The sequence below is a fragment of the Pelecanus crispus genome, chromosome 6, assembly GCF_030463565.1.
Source record: "Pelecanus crispus isolate bPelCri1 chromosome 6, bPelCri1.pri, whole genome shotgun sequence".
In the NCBI taxonomy this organism is placed as follows: domain Eukaryota; kingdom Metazoa; phylum Chordata; class Aves; order Pelecaniformes; family Pelecanidae; genus Pelecanus; species Pelecanus crispus.
The window spans coordinates 53,830,084-53,855,477 of NC_134648.1; the positions used below are offsets into that span (position 1 = coordinate 53,830,084).

At 40.5% G+C, this 25,394-nt stretch overlaps 1 protein-coding gene across 1 annotated transcript in view; it reads right to left on the reverse strand.

Moving 5' to 3' along the window:
- KCNK10 (potassium two pore domain channel subfamily K member 10) overlaps positions 1-25,394 on the reverse strand; it is a 74,072-nt gene that overhangs the window by 41,676 nt on the left and 7,002 nt on the right. Inside the window, exon 2 of the mRNA XM_075712774.1 lies at positions 5,356-5,684. Within this exon, the coding sequence (XP_075568889.1) occupies positions 5,356-5,684 (329 nt within the window). The remainder of the gene's footprint in view (positions 1-5,355; positions 5,685-25,394) is intronic.

Below are 25,394 nucleotides of genomic sequence, written 5' to 3' on the forward strand. Positions count from 1 at the left end.
TTTTTATTTAAAGGCTATGAGGCATGGGCCCACTCTGGCCTGCCTAGTTGTTAACATATAGTCCAAAGAAAGGTATAGTGAACACTAGCTTGTCTCACCAGGTTTCAAGAGTTACCCCCCCACAACATAAGATCAAAATAGTATCTCTTCTCTATGGATAAAACCAATTATATTCTCCTTATACCAAATAAAAACTACTGGGGTTTCACCGTCTCAGTCCCTGCCCCAGTGACGCCATACAAGTGTCAGGCTCCAGCTCTCCACAGCCCTGTCCTGCCCAGCCACAGTGTCCGCCAAGCTGGGGCCTGACCCTTGGGCTGATGTCCCAGCCCAGCCTCAGCCCACCTCCGTCCCCAGGGAGGTGCCTGATAGTCTGGGCTGGGGGATGCCCCTAGCTGCCCCCGGCCAGCCATGCTCCCTGGCTGCCAGTAGTGGGGTCCACAGCTGCCAGCTCCCTGTCCCCTGGGGTGCAGGTGGCCCTCACTGTGCCTGGATGCTCACATATCTGATCCTCCTTGGGGCGTGAGTGAGGACATGCCAGCTTTCACTAACGTGTTAGGTACCTTGATCACTAATTAAGACAAATATGTCAAGAAAAAGTCTAGAGTTATGCCCATAGGTAACAAGATAGCTGGGAGCTAGTGCAGCTGATGAGGAGACAGGAACCAAACAGACTGTTTCTGGTTTCTCTGGGAAGAAAGTCTTTTTTTATCTGCTTCACTTGTTCATGTTTCTTTAGTTTCTCCAGTAAGATCCCAAGCATGAAGAAGACAAATCTTTTCCAAGGACAAGCATAATACCCTTCTTGAGTGCTGAGCTACTCAAAGGATGTACCCTATGTGTAACCAAGGATAGGAATTTGATAAGAAACGAAAAGAAAATTCTTGTCATCTTTTTTTATAGTTCCAATAATTCCTCTCCACAGATCATGTTAATCCAATAATTATTATCTCCCTCTCCAATTCTTTTCCAAGCAGATTCCTATCAAGCATACAAAAAGCTTTTTTCAATTGCCTTTCATGCTCTGATGTTTCTCTATTACAATTATTAGGATGCTTCTCATTAGCAAGCAGCTTTTAAAGAGTAATTCCTTAATAACTTTTCTCTACGCTCCCTACCTCTCTACTTATTCTTACTAGTTATTCTCATACAGCAATTAAGAGATCCTGATTAAAAATTCCCATTTATTCACTTTTCCACAACAGCATTTTCAAAGGACCAAGGCCAGTAATTTTTGTTCGGGTATCATCAAAAGTAATAAGCTTTGAAAGCCCATCCCTTAAATATTTCTGCCTATCCCATAAAGGTCTTTAGGTGACAATCACGCAGACAGTGATCTACTGACACAGTAATTTGATTGTTGTGCAGGTAGTGTCTGAGGGCAGACCTACAGCATTCAACAAGGGACATGCACAGAGATCTAAGTCCAAAGGGCTTAGCTCCCTGCAAACTTCTTAGCTAAGTTCTGGAAGCAAAATAGCTACAGGACAGTGGCAGACTTCTGCAGCAACCTAGGCTCGGTCTGTCTCCTATAAAACTGGAGTATCTCTGGACTGAAGTTACAAACTAGGGTGCCTGCACCTACTTACACAGGACCCAAGAGATCTCAATTCTTTTTTCATATCCTTTTAGGGGGAATAAGACAAAATAAAGATCGGGGCAGAACAGAAGTTGGGACATATAGAAGACAATCTCCAGAGGCACAGGCAGAAGGTTCAATAATCAGATATTTACCATTGTTTTTCTTCACAGTTCAAATAGTCTTTTCCTGCAGCAACAGGCAAGTCTTCCCCATAGTTAACTCAAAATACTTTCTTTTTCTGCTCCATCTAGAGCTTTCTTCTAGGACATGAAAGCCATCCAAGTTCTCTTCATTTTACAAGGAAACACCCTGAAAAGACAAGCTGGCTTATGACACTAATGAACCTGTCATCAGCTGAAAACAGACATCTTTACAGGCTGTTCCCTTTCTTGCTTACCTTCAGGGCAAAAGTAGTTCAGAACACTAATCAAAAGTGCCTATCCAAAATATGAACTCTTACTAACATAATTAGCCAGTGGAGCCTGACTAGCTTATTTCCAGCTCTGCTTCCTTTTCAGCTTACAGGCTAACTCTAATGAGTTGTTGTAGTCATTAGTGGACATTGATAATATGACTTAGTTCCCAGGTGAATGATTTTTTTTTTTTTTTTTTTGTGCTATAATCACTCACACTTCTAAATTAAACACTGAAGGAAAAGGAAGAAGCAAGCAGCCTGCCACTAACCTAAGTAACTTCTTACAGTAGCAAGCCACTCCATCTTACGTCATTGTGCAGGGCTCATTATGAAAGCAGGGCTCATTACAAAACTTCCACTTCAGGTGACTTTGGACAATACAGACTGCACTGTGAAATACTTGCTATTGTTAAGAAAAAAATGTCTGTCATTGTGTTAGTATTAGACAGACCTGAACCAAAACCCAAGACATAAATACAAATTTAAAATACTCTGAATCTTCCTAGGGATTTGCACTGCTTTCATCACTATATTACTTCTGAAGTCTATGAATGAACATCACAGTCTGGACTCAGCAATTCACATTTGAGCTACCAGTACTAATATTTGCAATGGGTTATTGGAGATCAAGTTGGAAAGGATGTCTCATCCACACTAAATTTCAACAGCTTCCTCATACAGTGCTGTACATCTTCCTTATATATTTTCCAAAGGAGAATCCTTTGAAATTTAGGCAAAGGGATACATTTTTCCATCATTAGCCTTGCAAAGACCATGACACTCTTTTGCTCTTCTCCTAAAAAGATTGTTCCAGAGCCACCCCCACAGTAAAAGGATACAAGCCAGTTCTAAGGTCTCTCTTTTTGTATTTTTTCCATATTCTCCAAAGCACAGAGGTGAACCAACACAGTCATTCTGGAGAGTATGATCTGTGTTCATCTAAAGGTTTTCAGGTAGTCAAATAACATTAATTATAAATAGCTCCCTTAGCAGTAGCCAGGTGCTGACTGCACAGCAGCCAGGACCCATGGAGGTTGCCACTTCAGTCTGAAATCACAGTTGTAAAGGCAGATGCAGCATTTGGTGCAATGCAGAAATGCATTGTGCCAGCCAGGGCGATGTCACTTTCAAGATCATCGACATAAAGGCATGAAAGCACAATGTTAACCCCCGACATTATCTTCAAGCAGTGGTTCAGTGTTCTTCTGTGCAAGTCAGTTACAATCAGAGTTTTCTGTATCAGCATACCCAACTACATCCCTGGAGCCAGTTTCACCCCCAGACATACAGAAGAATCCAAAGGAACTTGTTCTTTATTGACAAATATGTTTCAATATTTCACATCACTTGGCCTTAAGACATTCACATGCTAAGCTGCTAAACCCATTTAATTTACCTTTGCAAAATGATTTCCAGTTATCCAGTGTAATGCCTGAGGACATACTGAAATCTCAGGAGATGGTAAGATTTGTTCAGAATATCTGCCTTCTAATGACACAGTATGCCTGTTTTTTATTTTAGTGTCACCACTTTTGAGGTGAAAGGAGGAAAAATATTGTGTAAAATAAGAATTAAAACTGGTACATAGCTTAGGCTAGAGAATAGGGACTATTTAGAAATCTTTGTACTGCAGTCAGCATGCAGGAGTCTACCATTCTGTTGAGGTGCTTTGCTTGTTGTACCTATTATGTGTTCTCTTTTCTGCTAGAAAATAAAGCATTTTGCATATCTTTTAATAGTGACATTCCCATCAAGGGAATACAAACTTCTTGCTTTTAGTATTTTTTAAAAATCCTTTAATCAGCCAGCACACATTATACCTAAGGATTTGAAAGAAACACTGCCATGAGAAAAACATCTGAACCAGTATCGCTGAACAGAATTCACCCTTCCAACCAAACATGTTCACCTGTCTTTTGCAGGCAGATGAAAGATGTGATCCAAGCCAGCCCTGATCCAAAAGCTGTATAGTCACATCAGCACAATACCGCTTCCTGCCGAAGCAGGTTTGGCTTCACAGCTACAGCACCAGGCTGCCCAAAGGTACAGGTACACAGCTTCTGACTCAGAATGGACCTGTCTTCTGTGAACACAGAGCACAAGCAGGGAGAGCCCACATCTATCTCCAGAGAAACAGAAAGAATTTGTTTTGCTTAGGAGAGGCAGAAGAGCATTGCTGTCTACACGTGTGGGCAAGGGAGAGGAATCAATTAAGCAATGGGACGTTGTCTGTGGAAGACCAACTACAGGGAAACGGAACAAGTTGAGGCTGAAAAGTAGGAGAATGCTTTTTGCGTCACAGCAATGAGATACTGGGACAGCTTCTTAAAAGAAATACTACACTTATAAATTTGATTCACTTATAGAAAGGGTATTATAATACATTTGGGTGGATGGACACAAGAATCCAAGGGGTAGCTCTGTGTTCTTTCAAACAGCCTAAAATCACAATGGAGCTCTGGTGCAACACCCCAGAGGGAAACACACTGTGCTCTTGGAAGGCTCAGACACAAATTCAGGTCTGAAATATGAGGCTGAAGTTCAACTTTGGAATATATTCCCTAGATTTCTCACATTTCTTATCTAATCTCTATTTTCTCCAGGCTAATTGATAGGTTTCTACATGGGATCCTAGAAGATACTCTACTGAAGTCTTGTAAGATCCATAATACCTTCCTTGTCTAGATTTTTAATCAATGAAAGATAACTCTGTCCTTGATAGACCTTTCTTGCATGTTATTCCATTTTCCACTAATCCCTTGATATTTATTTCCTTCAGAATTGATTCTAAAGCTTTGCGTACTAGACCAGATTAAAAATTCTGTGGTTCTTAAATGCCAATTATTTTCTATTTTTAATTTTATACTTCATCATCTTCATTTACCTAAAATTTGTGATAGTAAACCTGTAAATTAATATACCAGTAAGTTCAGAATTCTTGGCTGAATATTTATTTCAAAATTCCCACCTATCATTTCCTGTTTGCTCTCCTGGTTGCTGTGTTTAATTTTGGAGGAAGAATTAAGAACTTAATATCATTTGAAAATTTACAGAGATGATGGACAAATGTCTTGCAAATCTGTCACCTCTCACAAAAATTTCTTCCAGATATTAAGTTCTGATTTTCTTCGCACACATTTTTCATTATTCTAGTGAATACACTTAATCCGTTTACAATATTTTGGAGACACAGTTTCTGTTTCCTGGGCTTTAAAATGACTGGGAAAGAGCCTGCTCTTCACTGCCCATTGCGAGGGCTCTGTGAACAATTTTGCTCCCCATTAACTCAGCTGATCAATGAGCCACCAAGCTGTTTATCCTAACTTCCAAGAAGTACTGTCTTCTTCAGATGGCCTACCTGAATTAGCGTCTCCAGCTCTAGCTGGGTTACACAAACATGCTCCCGAAGAAAGTCAGCCTTCTCTAGTGCAATTGTGTTCTTCTGCCTGCTTTCGAAGGGCTGCTCCAGGGCACGGAAGACGAGTCCTCCCGTCACCAGGTAAACTACCACCACAACAAAGATGGCCACCACTGTTTTCCACTTCATGACTGTCTGCAGACCTTGAGAAGGGGCTTCCATGGTAGCAACAACAGTGGCTCGGGAGGAAACAGAGAGTCGTGGAGCTGGGTAATGCCCGTTAGTTTTGGGCTCAGGTTCACAAGCTGGCACCGCTGAGGGAACAGCCACTGAAACACAAAGTAAAAAAATCTTATTCAAAATCAAATGCCTAAGGGTATGACTTTGATATTCATATACAACTTTCCTAAATATCATTTTCAAGACTCTCGTGTAAACCATGTTATTCACATAGATGCTACTCTTCACATCTGGAATTCTCCGTGTGTGTTTTGTCCATCCATACAGAAGCCACTTCAAGGGTTTGCTTCACCCATTACCTCTAGAACTGGACAGGCCAGCAAAAATTTCTGAAGGATGCAGAAAAGCATTTATCCAATAAGAACATGAAAATTTACACTAGTTAGGACATAAATTACACAAGGTGGTGTTTGATGAGAGACCCTGGCAGTGATTTATGTTCCTAAATCATAATACTAACAGTATTAATAGTGCTAGGAAATTGAACTGTTAATGATCAGCGATCACTACCTGGCCTGGTATAGACAGAATCAGAAAATGCTTTGCAAACCACAATTCTGTTTGGCTTGCCAGCGCAAGCAGGCCCATATTATTTACATGGATTCATAAAAACATCACTTCTGAAAATGTTCTTAAGGCCTGGAAGCTTCACAAATTTTAGCAAAAATCATTCTTCAGCCAAAGCATACTAGATATCTGAGGTCAAATTCACTCACATGCCAAGCACAACGATGGACTTCCCAGCTTGGTACTGAGACACTGTGTAGCCCACGTGACCTTAGCAATACATCAGAGCTAATAATTCCTGACTTACAGCCAGACTTATTAGCCCAACCACTGTGTCAAGCTACCAAGGCCTCCAAATCAAAGCTGGCTCACCTCCAAATAATTCAGGTATCTCAGCATCACACTTCCCCACTCTCTGTTGCCAGTGTTAGCAATGGCAAGATGAGGCTGGGTTCCTCAGCATCCACTGGTATAATGGTACAACATGCAGGCTTTAAAGATGCTGGATTCATTTTAAACCAAATCCCTGCTGTAATCTTACCACGGTGCAGCTGTCACTGGCCTGTAATTTTGTTGAAACCAGATTGATTTATTTCATATCAGACCTAAATCAGATTACAGTTAAAATACTGGCACTTTAGCTGCATTCTCTGATATTATTCCCAAAGTATCTTTGCTGCTTCTGCTCAGAAATTAAAACAGAATGATTTACAACATCTGATCAGAGTGTCATCATAAACTGATTCTATACAATTTGAACATACAATGTTATTACACCTTGAGTTTGAAGTGGGCTACAGCTCTTTCCCAATAGAAACCATTTTATGATACGGAATAATTTAAGAACTCAGCTGTTTACTAAATTCACATTTTCCTAGAAGCAATACATCTCTGAAGCATTGCATTGAAGATAGAGCTTCCACCTTACTTGCTAACCAATAAACTACAGAAATCTACAGTTGCTTTACACTTACAGTTAATCTTTCTTTTCATATGTGACTTGGAGGCTCCAGATACTAAATAGAATAGAAAGGATCCACGATCAGAGGAAAAGCCTCTGTGGTTGATTCCCTTTGTGTGTATCTCAGTTCTGCAACACCCTGTGGCACAGCTGCTCAGTTTGACCATCAAAAGGTCATTATGGTTCCCAACACTTATCAGCCAGGATGGAGTGACATCAAACTTAAAAGGATACTTTCTCTTACCTCCACATATATTTCACATAAGTTCTAAGAACTTGAGGTGACAATAGGCAGAAGAGTGCCAGTATTAGAAAGAAGTCACGTTTATTGTAAAAGAGATCAATTATTTTATTCTCTACATAGATTCATAGAATTGTTTAGGTTGGAAAAGGCCTTTAAGATCATCAAGTCCATCCATTAACCTAACACTACCAAGTCGACTACTAAACCAATTAAGGGGAGAGTAGTAATTCCATGTTTCCTGGCTTGGTGGCTGCATTGTTTTTTAATGAAAGTAAAAACTAGGAATCATTAAGGTTGGAAAGGATCTCTAAGATCATCAGTCCAATCATCAACCCAACACCACCATGCCCACTAAACCATGTCTCCAAGTGCCATGTCTACCCATTTTTTGAACACTTCTAGGGATGGTGACTCCACCACCTCCCTGGGCAGCCTGTTCCAATGCTTGACTACCCTTTCCATGAAGAAATTTTTTCCTAATATCCAACCTAAACCTCCCCTGATGCAGCTTGAGGCCATTTCCTCTTGTCCTATCACTTGTTACTTGGGAGAAGAGACCAACACCCACCTCACTACAACCTCCTTTCAGGTAGCTGTAGAGAGCGATAAGGTCTCCCCTCAGCCTCCTCTTCTCCAGACTAAACAATCCCAGTTCCCTCAGCCTGAATCCTGAAAATCCTCTCCTGACAGGAAAGGATTATTCTAATAGATAGAGTGAGTTTCAGCAGGAAATATCAGTACAGTATTCAGAAGAAACGTAAAATAGGAAGGTTGTGTGAAGCAGTTAGAACCTCCCTTCCTCTGTAGGCAAATATCTTAAATCTGAGTCACAACGTCTCCTTACTGAGCTAAATAAATTTGAGTATTCCCAGAAGGGGCTCAGCTGATGTGAATTAGTGTAACATAACTTCCATGGATTCCATGGAATTCAATCAATTTACATTAGTTACAGGTTATAACTACTGTGTATATTGTGAATCAACACAAAATCTGCAAACCTGAGAGCTGATTTTGCACACTTGAGATTACTCAGCAAAATAGTCTCAGGAGCCAAGGCTCACATGGTAAGAAGAGAGCAGAATTCATATGACAGAAACAACATGCTACATTTTTTTGAAACAGCTATCCGCCTTACCATGACTGGCAGAGTCCACTGTAGGCTGGGTGAGCCTTTCAGTGGAGAGCAATGTCTGACTTTCTGACTTTGAGATCTTACAAATGATAAGTCAAGAGGAAAGAAGTCAAGAGCTGGTAGAGTTAAAACAGCTTTTGTGAGTTTTCTTTTCCTCTCTGCTAGTATAAATGTTGTTTCTTATTCAAATCGCACTTCTGGCAAAGTGTTAATAACAGCTTTACAGTAAAACCATGGCCTGTTTGATTCTGTCTTCAAAGGAAAATGTGTTGTACTGATTTAAGAACAAGATGGGAAGTTCAGGGTAGGGAACGCAAAATGTTCTTATAAATATCATGTCAAACAGCTCAATGGAGTACTGTGCTTGGCTTGCATATCTCTAAAATAAAAGATAACTCTTTTCCCAAGAAGAACTGTGTTAAAGTCTTTCTTTTTCTGCTATTAGTAATAGCTACCTTAAGTGTATGTAGAAATGTTGATCCTAAAGTATTTTGTATGATATAAATTAATACACAGGAAGACTCTACTAAAGCAGCTAGTTGAGCGACTGATGTATGACAGATACGGTCTTCTTACAAAGCTGATGCAGAAAGCACAACTGCAGTCAATACCACAGAGATGTTTCAGGGTAGATTTCAAACAGCAGTTAGGTATTGGAAAACCAGCGTAGATACTCCATCTAGCAGCTATGTCACTCTTTACAACAAGAGAGTGCAGTTAGTGACTTGAGCACATGGTAAGAAGTCAGAAGTCCTGATTTCTATTTGGAACTCTGCCTCCATGAACCTGTGCTCTCAGAAAAGTGCTACCATTCATCTTTAAACCATGGTTTCACCAACTAGAAAAAGATAAAATTGTGCTTACTTTTCTAACACAAATGTCCTTTAAGAATTTTTGAACAAACATATGAACATAAAAGCTATATAAACTTCCAGAAGTTTAACAAGTAGTTTTACTAAAATCAAAGGATGGACTACAGTGGCAATTCAACAATGTGCAGTGGTATACAAACAGTTTAAGAAAATACAGGACTACATAAATTCTTGGATTTGTAGAGATCATTTAGACTATAGTTTAGGACAAATGTAGAGCAAAAGAGAAGGGGATATGTTTACAATAAATGCAGAACCATCCCTGTCTTATTTATCTATGTTTTTTCAAAACAAGCTGCTGTCAGAACAGGCTTTTCCCAGAACAGAGTCTCATCCATGTATGTTTGTTAAAGCATATCAAAGAAGATTTAGTCTGCCTCACTGAAAGCAATGGTGAATCTCCATTCATATTCATGCACTAAATTAGTAGACAGGGTAACCTCAAAGGAACAGGTGCCCTTGAAGGAACACACCAGTGTTTCAACACAGGTCTTACCCCAGTGAGAGAATGCCAGTGCGGGAAGAAAGGTGAGCTCCTGTTTGTTTGGCTAAGCTTCAAAATAAAGCAACTGAAGATATTGATGTTACAAGTCAACTTAAAATGTTAGGATATGTACAGTTGTTCACCTCCAAGAGTACCGTGCTACCTGCACTTGACGTACTGACAAAGAGTACAGCCAGGCCTCCCATTGATATATGAGGAGCTTAAATACCTGAGATTTCTGCTAGTATTGATGAAAATTAAGGAATCAAAACTCTCACTCACTGATGGTCAAGAAGACTGGGGCAAAGCTTAACCCAGTTTAGCAGTTGGCAGCTGACTTGGATGACCATTGTAGGTTCCTTCCAACTGAAATATTCTATTCTAAAGCAAAACACTGTAATATAAAACATTGGAGCTATTGAAATGATGCACCATAAAACATTGCTTCAGGTTAAAAATGGTTCATTACTGCAAGTATGCTTTGCTTTAGGAGACTGATGTTTCTGAGAACAGGTTAGTCTAACTTCTACCGGAAATATTTAGGTATAGTTGGCCCTGCTTTACAGCAGCAGGGTGAGCTAAATAACCTGTTATGACTCTGTGAAAACAGTTCTTATTTAAAGGGAAAATCTCCAGACAGAGGTTCAAAGTACAGCCGCCTCAGAAGGACAGTTTCAAATAAGAGCCAAAATGCTGAGAGAATGTTCAACTGGCTTTTGACTATGAAAATGCTAAGCATGGTTTTGCCACACTGACCTATACCCTGACAACTATTTTACCCAATATGCCAAGAACATAGGAGATACCAAAGAAACCTGGTTTTACAGGAGAGTTTCTTAACTGGTTTAAAAGAAATATATTTCCTCTAAATTAACATGCCCTCCTCTGTGGTATTGCTGTCACAATTTTTATCTGTGAAAAAATGTAAGTCAGGTTTAATGGAGTATCTTATTTAGAACTTTATTTTCTTCCATGTTCTGGTGTTACATGAGCACACAGGAATGTATATACATTTTAATGACAGTATAATAGAGTATTCTTGACACATCTGATGCAAATGTTGCTTTCACAGGATTCAGCACAGAATTAGATTGAGGCCATATATACTTATGCATTCATAAACCCAGCAGCTGGCTTAAATTAGTTTAGTTTAATACACGAGTTGATCAAAAATGAAACCAGGCATTTCATCTCCCATTTTAGTGAGTCCATCCAAGGAAGACAACAAAGCACCAGTATGTTTCCCCAAAATCCTCATAATATGATGGGAGGTTTTTTTAAAGGAAGGAAATTATGCTTTCTTCAAACATTTACATAGTCAAGAACTCAAAATTTCCCATGGAGTCATCCTTATCTTTGTCTTAAAACTCGAAGTTTAGTTTGAATTATGAAGTAATGTTATCATGCAGTCCAGTTTAACTGAGAAAATTAATGAGCAAATCATCCTCCCTATAGCTTTCACAAGATTCTACATTGGGTTATCAGCACTTGTACATCCTTCCTGTAGCACTACTTAATAAGCCAGCATTACCTCCTGAAGTAATTTAGAAATACAATATTTTGTCAAGCGCATGAAGTTGCAGATCAGACACCTGGAGCACCAAGGCTCAGAAATGTCTGTGAGGTGCTAGCCAAATCCACTACAGCTTCCCTGAACTGACCACTAAAACTAGGTTGATCTACCTTCTCTAAAATGGATCATAAGGGACTGGGGGATGAAGTGACTCCACTGGTCATAATTGCTTTAGCATCCTAGCAGTAACCTCCTTTATTTCATTTTCACTGGACAGAGTATTCTAGTTGTTTGTGTTCCCCCCCACCCCTCTTCTGAAATGGCCGCACACTGAAGTTAACATCAAAAGGCTTCCTGATTGAACGGTATGGAAAGGCAGGAAAATGAGCAGGCCACCAGTGGGTAACATATGATCTTGCACTCCAAGGCTCTGGCTCATCTCCAAACAGAAGTTCCTGGGGGATATGGGTATCTAGCATTTGCTTCCAATCTCACAGCCTTCCCACAGACTCCCCAAAGTGATTTCAGCTACTGGTTGCTTGGGTTAAGATAGCAGAGCTGTGTCTGGAAGTCAGAGCAAGGATAAGAGGTATGTTAGAGGTAGAGCTGAGGCAGTCAGTGTATTAAGCTATCAGCTATACGAACTTGTCATGAATATGTCACAAACAGAAAATGCATGCGGGTTTATGGATGAAGGGAATTTGTATGTCCAACAGGAAGCGGGTGGTTGCTACATGCACGATGGAAGTAATGAAACGTGGAAGTTTCTGTCCATGTGTAACCAAAAAATCATTAAGCCATTAAAATTTTGCATTATGAGGACATGGCTAATCATTTCCACCACCTGCTTTGCTTGCTATTCCAGCCCTCTCCCCACCCCCATTCTTCATCTCTGTCTACTGTGTTTTTTTAACAGGTTTTGTAAAGTAGAGAGCATCCATTTAACCAACACAATGAATGCTGGGTTTTTACACACTGGGCACTCAAAAATCTGACGCCGGTTTAGAAAGTCTGGCTTTTAGAGCAAAAAATCCCAGTAGACAATGATTGTGTCTGCCTTTGTGTTTGTGCAGCATCTTTGCATGATGTGGGCTAATTAACAGGTGACATTTCAGCTGTGATCAAGAAATGGGAGACAAAATCCTGCCTGCAGGCTACGATTACATATGGGGCAGAACACAAGAATCCCTGTGGCTGTTGTTCTGGATTGAGGCATAATAATAAGCACTGCTGTCTGGGGACCACGGGATCCATACAGCCATGGATCAAGAAAAATGCCCTGAGCACTGACATGTTTTACACCAGTTTGGCCCTGCTGCCTCTGCATATCCCCAAGGTGTTCAACCACAGAACTTGAGCAGTGAAAGTCATCACGAGCCTGCCACACAAGGGGAATTTCACCCTACTGTTTGTACAGCATTTTGCTGCAAACTGCCATTGAAGTGAGAAGCATTACTATTACATTTACTGTTCATGAAAGCAAAGATTGGCATATTGTTTGTTTGGAAAATGCACAGAGTGCCTCCGAGCATATAGCTTTTCACTGCAGCAGTACCCCACTGGTTAAATCTAACATTGTTTTCCCTGAAGTGGATTCTCTAATGCAGTATTAGCGCTGCTGACTTCAGCAATATCTCAGCAGTCTGCTGCAAATGCAGTCATCAGTGGCAAGGCATTCGATGAAGTACAGAAAGAGAGACAGGTAAAGGCAGAAAGGGCAACATACATTAAACCAAAAAGATTGAATGTGCTGTTGGAAAGAAAGTAGCACTGATTGCTCCCAATTGCTTGTTTCCCAGACTGGGGCAGGAAGAAGGGCGGAGTATGTTAGGTTACAAAACTGCATAAGGAATAAAGTCACTGTTAGCTTCCTATTATAGGATAATGCTAGTGAAATAGAGTCAAAGTTCATATATTGAGTTGTCTCTTTTGGTGGGGAGAGAAATGGCAGTCACATGTACCAGAGGAAATTATGTCTAACCATTGCTTTACCATCCCTGGTGGCAGCTTTGGGGAAAATATCATATAAAAAGGCTTCTGCAATTTTTGTATCATATGTCACATATTCCCAGCTAATGCTCAAAATTATGATTCTCAATAAGTTTTCAAAAAAAATCTACATAATTCTGCTTCATCAGTTATAATTGAAAAATACTAATTAATAGCTCTTGGAATACCCCAACTGCTTAATTGATTTGGAATGCAGTTGTTATGAGAAAACAAAAAAACACCACTGTTTTATAATGTGGCTTTCATTCTTCTTCGTTAGAAAACTATAGTTTAGGCAAAAATAAAAAATCTTAAACAGCCTAAATTGGAACATGGTAGAAATTAAGAAATCAGTGTGGTCTGAGTTAAGGTCTCTCTTTCTGCAGAAATAGCTTCCCGACTATGAGACTCTTCACAGAGTGGTGATGCTGGTGCACTGGAGATCAGAAGAACTAAGGGGAACTTAAGCCTTTTCTCTGCTCCTGGAGAGCCTACTTAGCTATGCAGTAAGTCATCAGAATGATTCTTGCCTTCCACTGAAGGACATTGTCACTCCTATTTGATAGCAGTTTCTTCCAAAGGACAAATCTTTTGGGAATCTTCTCCAGTTTCTATTGTCCATACTACCAGAGTATCACTGCTTCCATTTAGTTGTGCAGCAAGTGCCTGACTGAAACCAAGTACGTGGCTATCTGGTCTCCATGACAGTGTATTTGGTTTAGATGGCAAGGTGTTGGTAGCGGGGTGGCTACAGTGGTGGTCTCTGTAGGAGAAGGCCAGGGACTGCCCCATGCTGGACACAGCCAGTTCCTGCTGACTCCAGCAGACCCACCACAGGACACAGCTGAGCCCATCACTGAAGCTGGCAGCACCTCTGTGAAAGCATAGTTAAGAAAGGGAAGAATATTGTGCAGGCAGTGAGGAATGAGGAAAAAAAGTGTGAGAAACAATTCTGAAGACATCAAGGTCAGTGAAAGAGAAAGTGGTGCTCCAGGAGCTGTAGGAGATATTCTCCTGCAGCCTGTGCGAGTTTTGGAAGAGACCATGGTGGAGCAGGTATTTCCTTGCAGCCCATGGAGAGGACCACACCAGAGCAGATATCCACACTGCAGCACATGGAGGACCCCAAACCAGAGCAGGCTGATATCTCCTGAAGGACTTCTGCCCATGGAGAGACCATGCTGGAGCAGGTTTATCCTAAAGGACTGCAGTCCACAGGAAAGACCCATGCTGGAGCAAGGGAAAAGTGTGAGGAAGAAGCTGCAGCCTAGAGGAGCTGTTATGAACTCACCACAATCCCCCATTCCCCATCCCCCCTGCACCATGCAGGGTGGGAAGGAAGAAGAGGAGTCAGGAATGACGGAGTGAAGTTGGGCCTAGGAACAAAACTAAGGAGGGGGAAGGTATTTTAACCTTTATCTTTGTTTCTCACCATCCATATCTCTTTTAACTGGCAATAAATTAAATTAATTTTCACCAAGTTGAGTCTGGTTTGCCTGTGATGGTAATTACTAAGTGATCTCCCTGTCTTTATCTCGACACACAAACTTTTCCATCTTATTTTCTCCCCCTCTCCTCTCGAGGAGGATGAGTGAGAGAGCGGCTGGGGGGGCATCTGGCAGCCAGCCAAGATCAACCCACCACAGACAGTTTGCACGGGTGCAATAAAGTTGAGGACACAACTCAGACTGCATTGTTCAGCACTGTTTTTCCTCTGAGTCTCACCAGTCATGAAGTGCATATGGATTTTGGTGAAAAAGTCATCAGTCCATTACAATCATGCCCTAAGAATATCAATGTATAGAATCAGGACTTAAACTACAGTGATAAATATGAGTTAGCTACAGAGAGAGCAAGCAGCCTTCCAACAATAATGTCTTTTTGTCACTCTCTACTGGAGTTGGGTCAATATGGAACAAAAACATTCATTTGTCCTGTTGAGTATTTTTTCACTTTTTATCATCTTTCATTCTCATTTTTCCTTCCCACACATAAGCATTTTATTTTATTCATTTTCTATACACATTTAAGAAAATGGATGTTAGCAGCATACATTTTCACATAAAGCTAAATGTCAAATTAATCAAATATTTCATGCTGGCAGGAAGTGCACACACTCTTAACCAATCAAGGAAAAGTAGCAATGCAATGTAATATCTCTGACTGACAACTTAAAAAAAATAAGAAAATCATAATTGGAGGGGTGGACAGATGTGGCACCACCTCTCCCCTGCTGCTACCACATGATCGTGGGGCACCCGGTGCTAAATCATTCATAGACGACCTGATTCTGGGTCAGGGTTTCGTACATAGCAGAGCAGCTCCCTTGCTGCGATCTATTGAGAATCAGCCCTTGACGCAATTATTTTTATTTTTTTTGACACGCCAGGAGCACGAGATGTCATCCAAAGGGACCTGGACAAGCTGGAGAGGTGGGCCTGTGTGAACCTCATGAGGTTCAACAAGGCCAAGTGCAAGGCCCTGCACCTGGGACAGGGCAACCCCCGGTATCAATACAGGTTGGGGGATGAAGGGACTGAGAGCAGCCCTGCGGAGAAGGACTTGGGGGTACTGGTGGACGAAAAGCTGGACATGAGCCAACAATGTGCACTTGCACCCAGAAAGCCAACCGTATCCTGGGCTGCATCAAAAGCAGCGTGGCCAGCAGGTCAAGGGAGGGGATTCTGCCCCTCTGCTCTGCTCTGGTGAGACCCCACCTGGAGCACTGCGTCCAGCTCTGGAGACCTCAGCACAAGAAGGACATGGACCTGCTGGAGCGGGTCCAGAGGAGGGCCACAAAAATGATCCAAGGGCTGGAGCACCTCTCTTATGAGGACAGGCTGAGGGAGTTGGGGTTGTTCAGCCTGGAGAAGAGAAGGCTGCAGGGAGACCTTAATGCGGCCTTTCAGTACTTAAAGGGGGCCTGTAGGAAGGATGAGGAGAATCTTTTTAGCAAGGCCTGTTGTGACAGGACAAGGAGTAATGGTTTTAAACTAAAGAAGAATAGATTTAGACTAGACATAAGGAAGAAATTTTTTACAATGAGGGTGGTGAAGCACTGGAACAGGTTGCCCAGAGAGGTAGTGGAGGCCCCATCCCTGGCAACATTCAAGGCCAGGTTGGACGGGGCTCTGAGCACCCTGATCTGGTTAAAGCTGTCCCTGCTCACTGCAGGGGGGTTGGGCTAGATGACCTCTAAAGGCCCCTTCCAACCCAAAGCATTCTATGATTCTATGATTCTATGATAATCTGCTTGCAGATATTAAGTGGCTAGAAATTGGGTGCTAGGCAAACTTGACTGGTTGTATTGCTTATTAATCTATTTGTTGTTAGTTTAAGAAGTGTGTAAAAGATTAAAAAGTCTATGCAATTACCATTCCCCTTGGCTATGCCATGTCCCTTTTCTTTGTTTTCAACGGATTTTGTGAGGCTGTTGAAAGACTCTCTGGTAATCTATCATTTCACTTTAGTAATTCTGAACCTAGTCTCCCTAAAGAGATAGAAAAGAAGTATGTACAAGGTAATTTAATTTTAGTCAAGGAAGTATAGTGAGAGAAAGAGAAGGGTCTGAATACCATTTCTAAACTTATTGTATTGCTGAAAGGCACTGCCATTTCTAATTGTTAACTCTTTAAAGCACAGAAGAATGGCAGTTCAAGCATCCATCTCACAAGAGCTTTCAAAGCAGGGAAAGGAAAAACTCACAAAGGCTGCTTAGGAAAATAAAAGGTCTGCAGGACTAAAATCTCAGTGCCCTGAACCATATAAAAAACAGAAAATCTACTATGCCAACAAATCCAATCTTAAATCATTTTTTGTATATGTCTTTATTAATAGTTACATATTAAAATTATTTATTTCATAGAGAATAAACTCTTCAGAACAGGGGCCCTAACTTCAGCAGTGTTTAAAACAGGAGTGTCACTGCCTTGAATATATTACAAATAGCAATAATTACCATGTATCAGTGTCTTTCAAATCATTCTGGAAAAATCTGATGCTGGACAACAATAATTTTCCTTAATCTTTCATGTGAGGAATTCAAAAGTATTTTTAGGCTCCTTCTTGCAGACTGATCCAACTTTCATTAAGATTTGCACAGAAACCAGGTTCAAGCCAAGTAAAGCTGGATAGCTTTGTTAGCATAGTACTGAGCTTCTGTTTATAGGCCTAGCCACTTAGCAGAACATATTTGCTTCGAAACAGTGCTGTACCAGATAGGTTCAAGTTCACAGTTTCCTTGGGCTAGCCTAGCTCAGACAGCAGCATTCAACTCTTGATGAATACAACCGTGTAGGTATAGCCTAGACAAAAATAAATTGCTTAACCAAGATCACACAACAAATGACAAAACTGGAGTAGAAATCCACTCTTCTGCTCCCAGACTTGTGTGTTTTAAGACCTATCCAAAAAGAGTCACTCCTATTTTGGCCATCTGTACTTTATTTCTTTAACTTTATGTCCATTTTTGGCTTCCACACAACCTTTCATATGACTCCATATAGTTAGCAACCAGTGAAGATGAAGATGTTTTTCTTTCTTCAGGCTAATAGAAAAGGGAAGCAAACTCTGAATGGCACAGAAAAGGCTGCTCTATTCAACATCTTTCTCTGCTTCACTTGTCACCAAAATATTGAATGGTGACTAAATACTGACATGCTTCATTGTAACTGAGTGTTAAAAGCACAGGAATATAGAAGGAGAGAATGAGTTAGCAAACTACAGGAGGCAAACACTGGATCTGTATTTAAAGAATATGGGAAATATCAGTCTCTCCCTTCAATAAGTTTTGACTGATCTCTTATCTTGGTTTGAACCACAGTAAATCAAACTCCACCACATACTCAAATGTCATTTGTCCATGACACGAAAAGATTATCAACACGGTCATCTTTTCAACATCCCACTTCAATTTTCATTGCAACTTTCCAAAGTATTACCTTAATATAAATGAAAATGCCATTTGGACTAAGTGTAAAAATGTGAACTGTAGTCTCACAAATGAAAATAAGGCACTGACTAACTGAAGACAGTGATGAATTCTCCCCTAGATCCCTTAAGAATAGGGCAAGAAATAACTGATTAATCTGTACCAAGGAAGTAGGGGATTATATATTAGGAAAAAGTCTAGCTACAAGGATAGCTAAGCATGGGAATAGCCATCAAGATCTTGAAATCTCCTTCACTGGAACAACAGGGCATAAAATCATCTGCCAGAAATCATTTAGGTCACAATTTTCAATCTGTGCCCTGCATACGCCTGTGGATCCAAGAAGAAAAGCTATCAGTGAAGGGAAACAAAGAAAGACAGCCTAATGTTATGGGCTTGTATTCTTCATCCAGGATCTATAAACAAACTGGTGAAATGTTAAAGGTATAAAAAAAAAAAAAATTCAAAATCATTAATCTTGATATTCTAGTCCCGACTCACAGCAGGAAAAGTCTCTTGAAATCCTTTCTTTCCCCTTCTGTGTAAGATAGTCGAACACATCTCAACATTCCTCTTGGTATCAGTTGTGCCAAGTCTGTAATAATCTTTCATGATTATCTAAATATCTCAAAGCGTTTCACAAATAACAGATAATCCCCTGTGACACTGAGGAAAAACAACACTGTATGTGTTCACAGTTTGTCTCATGTAAACACTGTCACAGAGATGTTAGCAAATTAATTAAATTCAAGAGTAATCTCAAAAGTTGATTAAAACAAGGTCTTTTTCATACATGCATCAAGCAGGTACAATGATTTGTCATCAATGCATTAGCAAATCTTCGAGTTTTTTTAGGGGACAAGCTCTTTTCCACTATACATGACAAAATGCTGGTCTGTCTGTTACAAGATTAATAGACAGCCATAAATCAGACTCCTTTCTTTTGTTGGCTATAAAGGAAAAATATGATACCTATGTGTAAGCTGCTCTTGCTGATTATTTACAAGAACTTCCAGACTTTGACCCAGCCACTCTGCTGTCAGAAGCACAGTCAGAGCCTGCCCACAAACCTAAAATGGACTGCCCAAGAGTTACTCTCTTGCAAACACAGCCTTAGAGCTCCTGCCTACTGGGAAATGGCAGGGAAACAGCAGGAAGCTGAAGGCTGGCTTGTGCAGGTATCAGCCAGAACTTATCCACTGACATTAAAAAAATCTCTGCAAAAGTCACAGTCATGGGGTGCTGGGATACTTTCCTCTCCCTCCCCCCTCTCCCAGGCACTGCACTTTTCTAAGGCATACGTGACAGCTCACTGGTCAAAAGCATAGATGTGCTAAGGCAGGATGTGAACTCCAGGAACAGCTGAAAGCACCTTCGTTTTTTTTCTTTCTGGTTTGGCTTCAGGACAGCAGTCCTCAGGGGGTTCCTAGCTAACACCTATTGGCATTAACATGAAGATGCACTGCTACTGACACTATTTGTAGCACTACTTACAGAGCTGCCAAGTCCAGACGAATACTTGAGGGAGATTTGTCTTGTGCTGGAGTGAGATTGCACACTGCTGGAGGGCAGTTCGAATTTTGTTTCCCTTGCTTTGCTTTCTCTCTCTCCTGACCTCTCTTCCACCCTGCCCTCCTCCACATCCATCCATCTGCTCTTGTCCCTCACTTCTCTCCAACTGTGCTGGCAGCGTGGGAGGCAGCATGCCCATAACTCCCTGCTCAGTTCCTCTTCTCAGCACTCGGCACTCAGCTTCCCTCCCCGTTGCCTCTGACACTTGAGCCCAGAGCAAGGAGCCAAGCACATGTTCACATCTGACGGGACTCATCAATGAACTTCAGGTATTGGAAAACGGAAAATAGAGTAGAAGAGCACTACAGTGAGGAGCAGGAAGAGTTGAGGGGAGATTAGAAGTGATTGACAGGGACAAGTCCCAAATAAGGAGCCCTCCTGCTTCAAGATTGGTGACTGTGTTTGTTCCAACACACTCACTGGCAGCAGTGCTATCATCAGGTTTATGAAGCTATTTATAGAGAAACTGAATACAGAGAAACCCAAGAAAAATTCTCACCTTTCCCTTTCTGAAATAAGACTAAAACAAATAGATCACTGCTAAAACATGTTTCTCTAGCATTAGATCAGTATTTCTTGCTCTTGCTAAAATTGGGAGTTCTAGTTCATGCAGGTCTCTGCTCTGTCAAGAGCCAAACAGGAAGCAAGTGCTTTTGGCTCAAGATCTTGGGGTATAGAGATGACTTTGTGAAAAAGCGTTCCTGTCAGAAGAGGTGAACATACCATTGTTTTTCCTTATATATTAGGTAATATATAGAAAAACTGCTTTCTTGTCAGGATGTCACAAGCCTCGAGTACAAGCACCAAGGAATAAATACGTGCTCTCTGCTTCTCTGCAGACTTCACCCTACAATGAACAATGGACCGGTTGAAGCAGTGATGCTGCTGCTTATCCATAATCTTCTTTTTAAAGACTAATTAAAAAAATTCCATTGCACCATGATGTGCCATTGGATGACACGAGTTGATTACTTTTCCTCACCAGGAAGTGTCCCATGATTCCCATAACACTTAGGAAGAGTCTGAATCTCACACCACATGAGTTCAAGGTGTTCTGCTTTAAAGTACTCACAGGATGACTTAGGGTCAGGATTTTAGCTGGTGTCCTTCTGCTAGAGCAGCTGGACTGGGATCTTCCAAATGTCTTATCTCAAGGATTCACAAAAGAAATTTAGCCAATGTTCTTCATGGTCAGACCAAGCAGTGAATGAAACCTAAGTCTTGCAACTTAGCATAAGAAGGTCTGTGTAGAAAGGGAAGAACATTCTTATTGACAGAAACCTAGTGGTAAGAAAAGCAAGTGGAAGAGACAAACAACAAAGCAAAGATTCATGTTGGCCTTCCTAGCAGGAAGCTATCTAATCTACATTTGAAATGTGATTGATGCTGGCTGTCTGCCAGGGATATAGCTTAACAGTGGAGTGAAGGAATCTCTTGATCACCTCAGTCATGCGAATGGGACTTCAGCAGCATCACTGACTATAGTACAGAATGGAACTGTGAGACACCAATATATCACTCAGCTGGGGCAGTACAATACCTCCTGCAGGATTCTTTTAGGTTAATAGCCAAGGAACAGATCTTTCACATATGAGTAAGACCAGAAAAACACATGCAATATAACCTCTAACCCCAGAATAATGTCAGCACTAACTGTTCCCCTTCAAAGATTTCTTGGGGCATCCTTATGGATGTACCTGCACATTACTGACCATACCTAAAGAGCTCGTGCTGATGCTCCTCTGTAAAATCAAGAAGTAAAAATTTCTGCATCAGTCTAGTGGTATTGTCCCCAATCTGGCTAATGATTGGAATCTACAGAAAAATACTTTGAATTCAAGCAAATTTCATTAATGACCCACCACTTCAATTAAGTGATAATTTCTCAAATTTTCTGGGCAACAGTAATAAAAGTGGATCTTTCATTATGTGGTAATGGTCAGAAATCTTGTACAAAGTGCATCAGTTGAGCTATTTTTTAGTTCACTGGAGCTATACTATTTGCATATCCTGAGGATCCAGTCTATTTAGCAGTCTTAAGTTCCTATACAAGTAACAGTCTTAGTTAAAGTGAATGGAGGCTTTTCAATGGTTTGAAAACCTATTCTGGAACAGAACAAAGAATACATACAATATAAGATAGCTCTTACAAAATTACTCCGTGCAGAAAAGATCTTTCACAAAGAAGAGAAAGTTGCTGTTTGAAATGCACTTGTTCAGCGTAGCCATTTTTATTTTCTCTTATTCTAAATTCTTTATAACACACACATTTTTCTTTTACACTTTCGGTGTGTAAGTTGCACCAGTAAGGTTGCTGCAGTCAGAATGATTCACCTGTCCAGTCTGCATGTAAAACAATTATTAGAAAGTGACTGTGAATCAAAGAGAGCTCAGGTAAGCAAAAGGAAATAGGTTAAAGAGACTTCAGACCCATTATGCTGCTCATGGCAGTATATAATAAACAGAACAGATGAACAGTGTCACTGGGAGGCTGGTCAGGCACACAGAGCTCCAGATCAATGCCTGGCTGATTCTGGCTGCGCAAAGCTGTCTTGAAGTTTGCTATATAGTATATGATTTAGGGTGTCTTAGATGATAAAGACTGTGGTACAACAACTGACTTAGACAAGACCTTTCTTCTCTCATGCACAGCTTCTATTCAGATAATACTGTAGAAATACAGTTGTAATTTGAACTATGATAAAACTTTATAGCTACACAAGGATGGCATCCACTAATATGGTATGGCTTCTAACATCAGTACTTCAGAACAGCAGCACTTCACAGTGTTGCCATACTGCACCACTGACGTAGCTACATGCATTCACAGATCAGACTTAAGAAAGAGACGGCTGTGGCCCTATAATCAGTTTTGCCCACAATTAAGCTTTACCTAAGCCTGCACAGTGTATAACAAGTGGGCGTGAACTCATTTTCCTGTGCTCAGAGATGGTGAAAACAAATGAAATTCACTGCTAATAATGCCAAGCTCAAAGTAGTATTTAATAACTTTCAGCAGAGCTGCACTAACCATGATGGTGTAACTTCTTGTAACCTCAAAGCATGCGCAAATTGAGAATGAATCCACCAAGAAAAAGTGGTGTATACCTGCCCTAAATCCTCCTAGTGAGAAACTACCCAAAGCCATTTGAGTTGAAGTTCAAAATACAAGCAGGAACAACCCTTGTCTCATTTCTTTCCTTTGCTGTAACTTGGAATACATCCCATTAGAGTCAATACAGATGTGGTCAAATTGGTCATTGCAGCCTGGAGGGTGATTCTGCTGACCCTAAACCAGACATCTACTGAAAGTTCTCCAGGCTCCCCGAACCATATTTGACTATATCTCCCCTAACCATAGCAGGTCCTTAGAAACTTAGAACACCTCTGCATTTCAGATACCTACCTGTATTTAGGTGGTTTATTCTCCAACTAAGTCACACTCAAATGGCATAATTCAGTTGCCCATCCATATCACATAGTACCACGTGGGAGTTCCTAGGATATCCTAATTGGCCTTAAGCTGTTGCTCCAGAAGGGCAGAGGTCTCCCTTAGGTCCATTATCATACATACCAGGCCTATGCAAATGTCTCAGCTGCCTTACAGTCCCTTGAATGGCAGTAGATACATATTTTTAGAAAACTGAATCAACAAGTAATGTCTGGTAGCAACGAGAAATTCAGGTTGCAAGGTTACATGTCAGTATATCATTGTAATCCAGTAATGAACTCTGCTTCTCATGAAGGCAAATTACTATGGTGGCTGTAGTGTCATGAAGAGGTGGCTCTGGTGTTGTTTCTGTAGCTGTCATGATTGCTGCTACCCCAAGGCCTCTCTGCATGACCCTTTCTTGTGCAATCCAAACTTGGCAATCTTAACATTTAAGTAATCAGTGATGAATCTGAGTTAACCTAGAGGAATGTCTTTGAGATGTGTGAACTGCTTCCTTCATTTCAGCTAGGAGTTTCTGCAGTACCATTTCTGTTACAATTCTTTCATCACTGAGGTTTTTCACACATAGTAGCTAGTGACTGCCTTTTGTTTCTTTAAAATGAAAAGCTGATATTTGAGAGGATAAAAGCCCTGGACAAGCTGTCAGTATGTATTTGCTGTTTTCAAATCATGCCAGTACTATTATATTACAGTATCGAGTAAGAGAGAAATAATCTGAGCACCCTTTAACAGCATATCACTGAATCTTAAGAATCTCAGTGGCACAAGTTTAAGGTGCCAAAATCCAAAATCCTCATCCAGTAAAGTCAATAACATGTTGTTTTTTCTTCCTATGGAAGAAAAGATGAGTCAGTCCTGCTGAGATATGAACATATGGCTCTCAAAAAATCTAGGTACTCAAAGCCTGATCCTTAAAGCACTGTGATGATCCTGTAGGACAGTAATACCAAAATAACTTGTATTGCTTTGTAAGAAGTTGTTTTTTAGGGTGTTAACTTTTGTTATCCCCTACTAGTTAGTCAGTCTTCAGCAAACAATGGTCACACAGTCATGCATAATCTATGGGTTATCAGAAAGACAGAGAACTGAAGCAATTTAAAGATCTATTGAATGCATCTCTTTGGGAGCAGAATTAAGGAACAAAGAGAAGAAACATATGCATGTTTCTCCAATGAAGGAATAGCCAAATAAACAGATCATAATCTATTAAAGATACTTACTTCATGAGATGAAGATATTTTGTAATATGTCCATAAGATTATTTATACTGTGCTTTAGTTTAGCTCACAGAGGAGGACCCTGATACACACCTGAGGAACCAATAGAGAACATAAAGGTATTTCTTTTTTTAAAAAATATGCCCTTGGGTATGTGCTTAATTCTAAAAGGTAGAAACAACATCATGTGCTTGAAAACAGTGAATTCTAGTCGGAGGCAGCCAAACTTGTCTTCATGTCCACCCTTTTTTTTTTTTTTCAGAGCATTTTCAGCCTTACCACAGGTACACTCTTTTCATTCTGCATTTTCTGCACCTCTCCAGCAGATCAGACCTTGTCACACTTTGGGTCCATTCTCTTGTAATCTACATTACCTGAAGCAGTTTTCCTCTGTCTCTCCCTGTCAAGTCTTTATATCTTTTCAATTGTCCTCTAAAATTTCTAATAGCAAACTCAAACAAAATGCTAGATCTAACTATGTCTGGACTTTTAAAAAAAAATTGAACCCCCACACAGACTTTGCAGCTGATCACTACCCCTATTCAGGACTCCAGACCCTAAGTGCAACAAGTTTCAATCTCTTTTGTATATTTTGTATGTCATCCCCCTTACCACAACTCGAGCTTTCAGCAGGATGTTCCACTTCCATTTTAAAAACAGAAAAATAAAATTAAGCCAGCCTTGTGTATTTTCTTCCACCTTTTTTTTTTTTCCCCTCTATACAGGTTTTGATAACAGATTCTATCACCTTACTGGCTTTCATTTCCAATTCCAGCACTGAGATATACCACTGAAATTTCCACTGTAACCTCAAAATCTTACCAGTGATGTCCCATGCTTGTATTTTGGGACATCTGAACAACACATAATAATACATGCATTTGGGACACTTTGCCAATAATAAGATCTGTAATAGCATAAGAA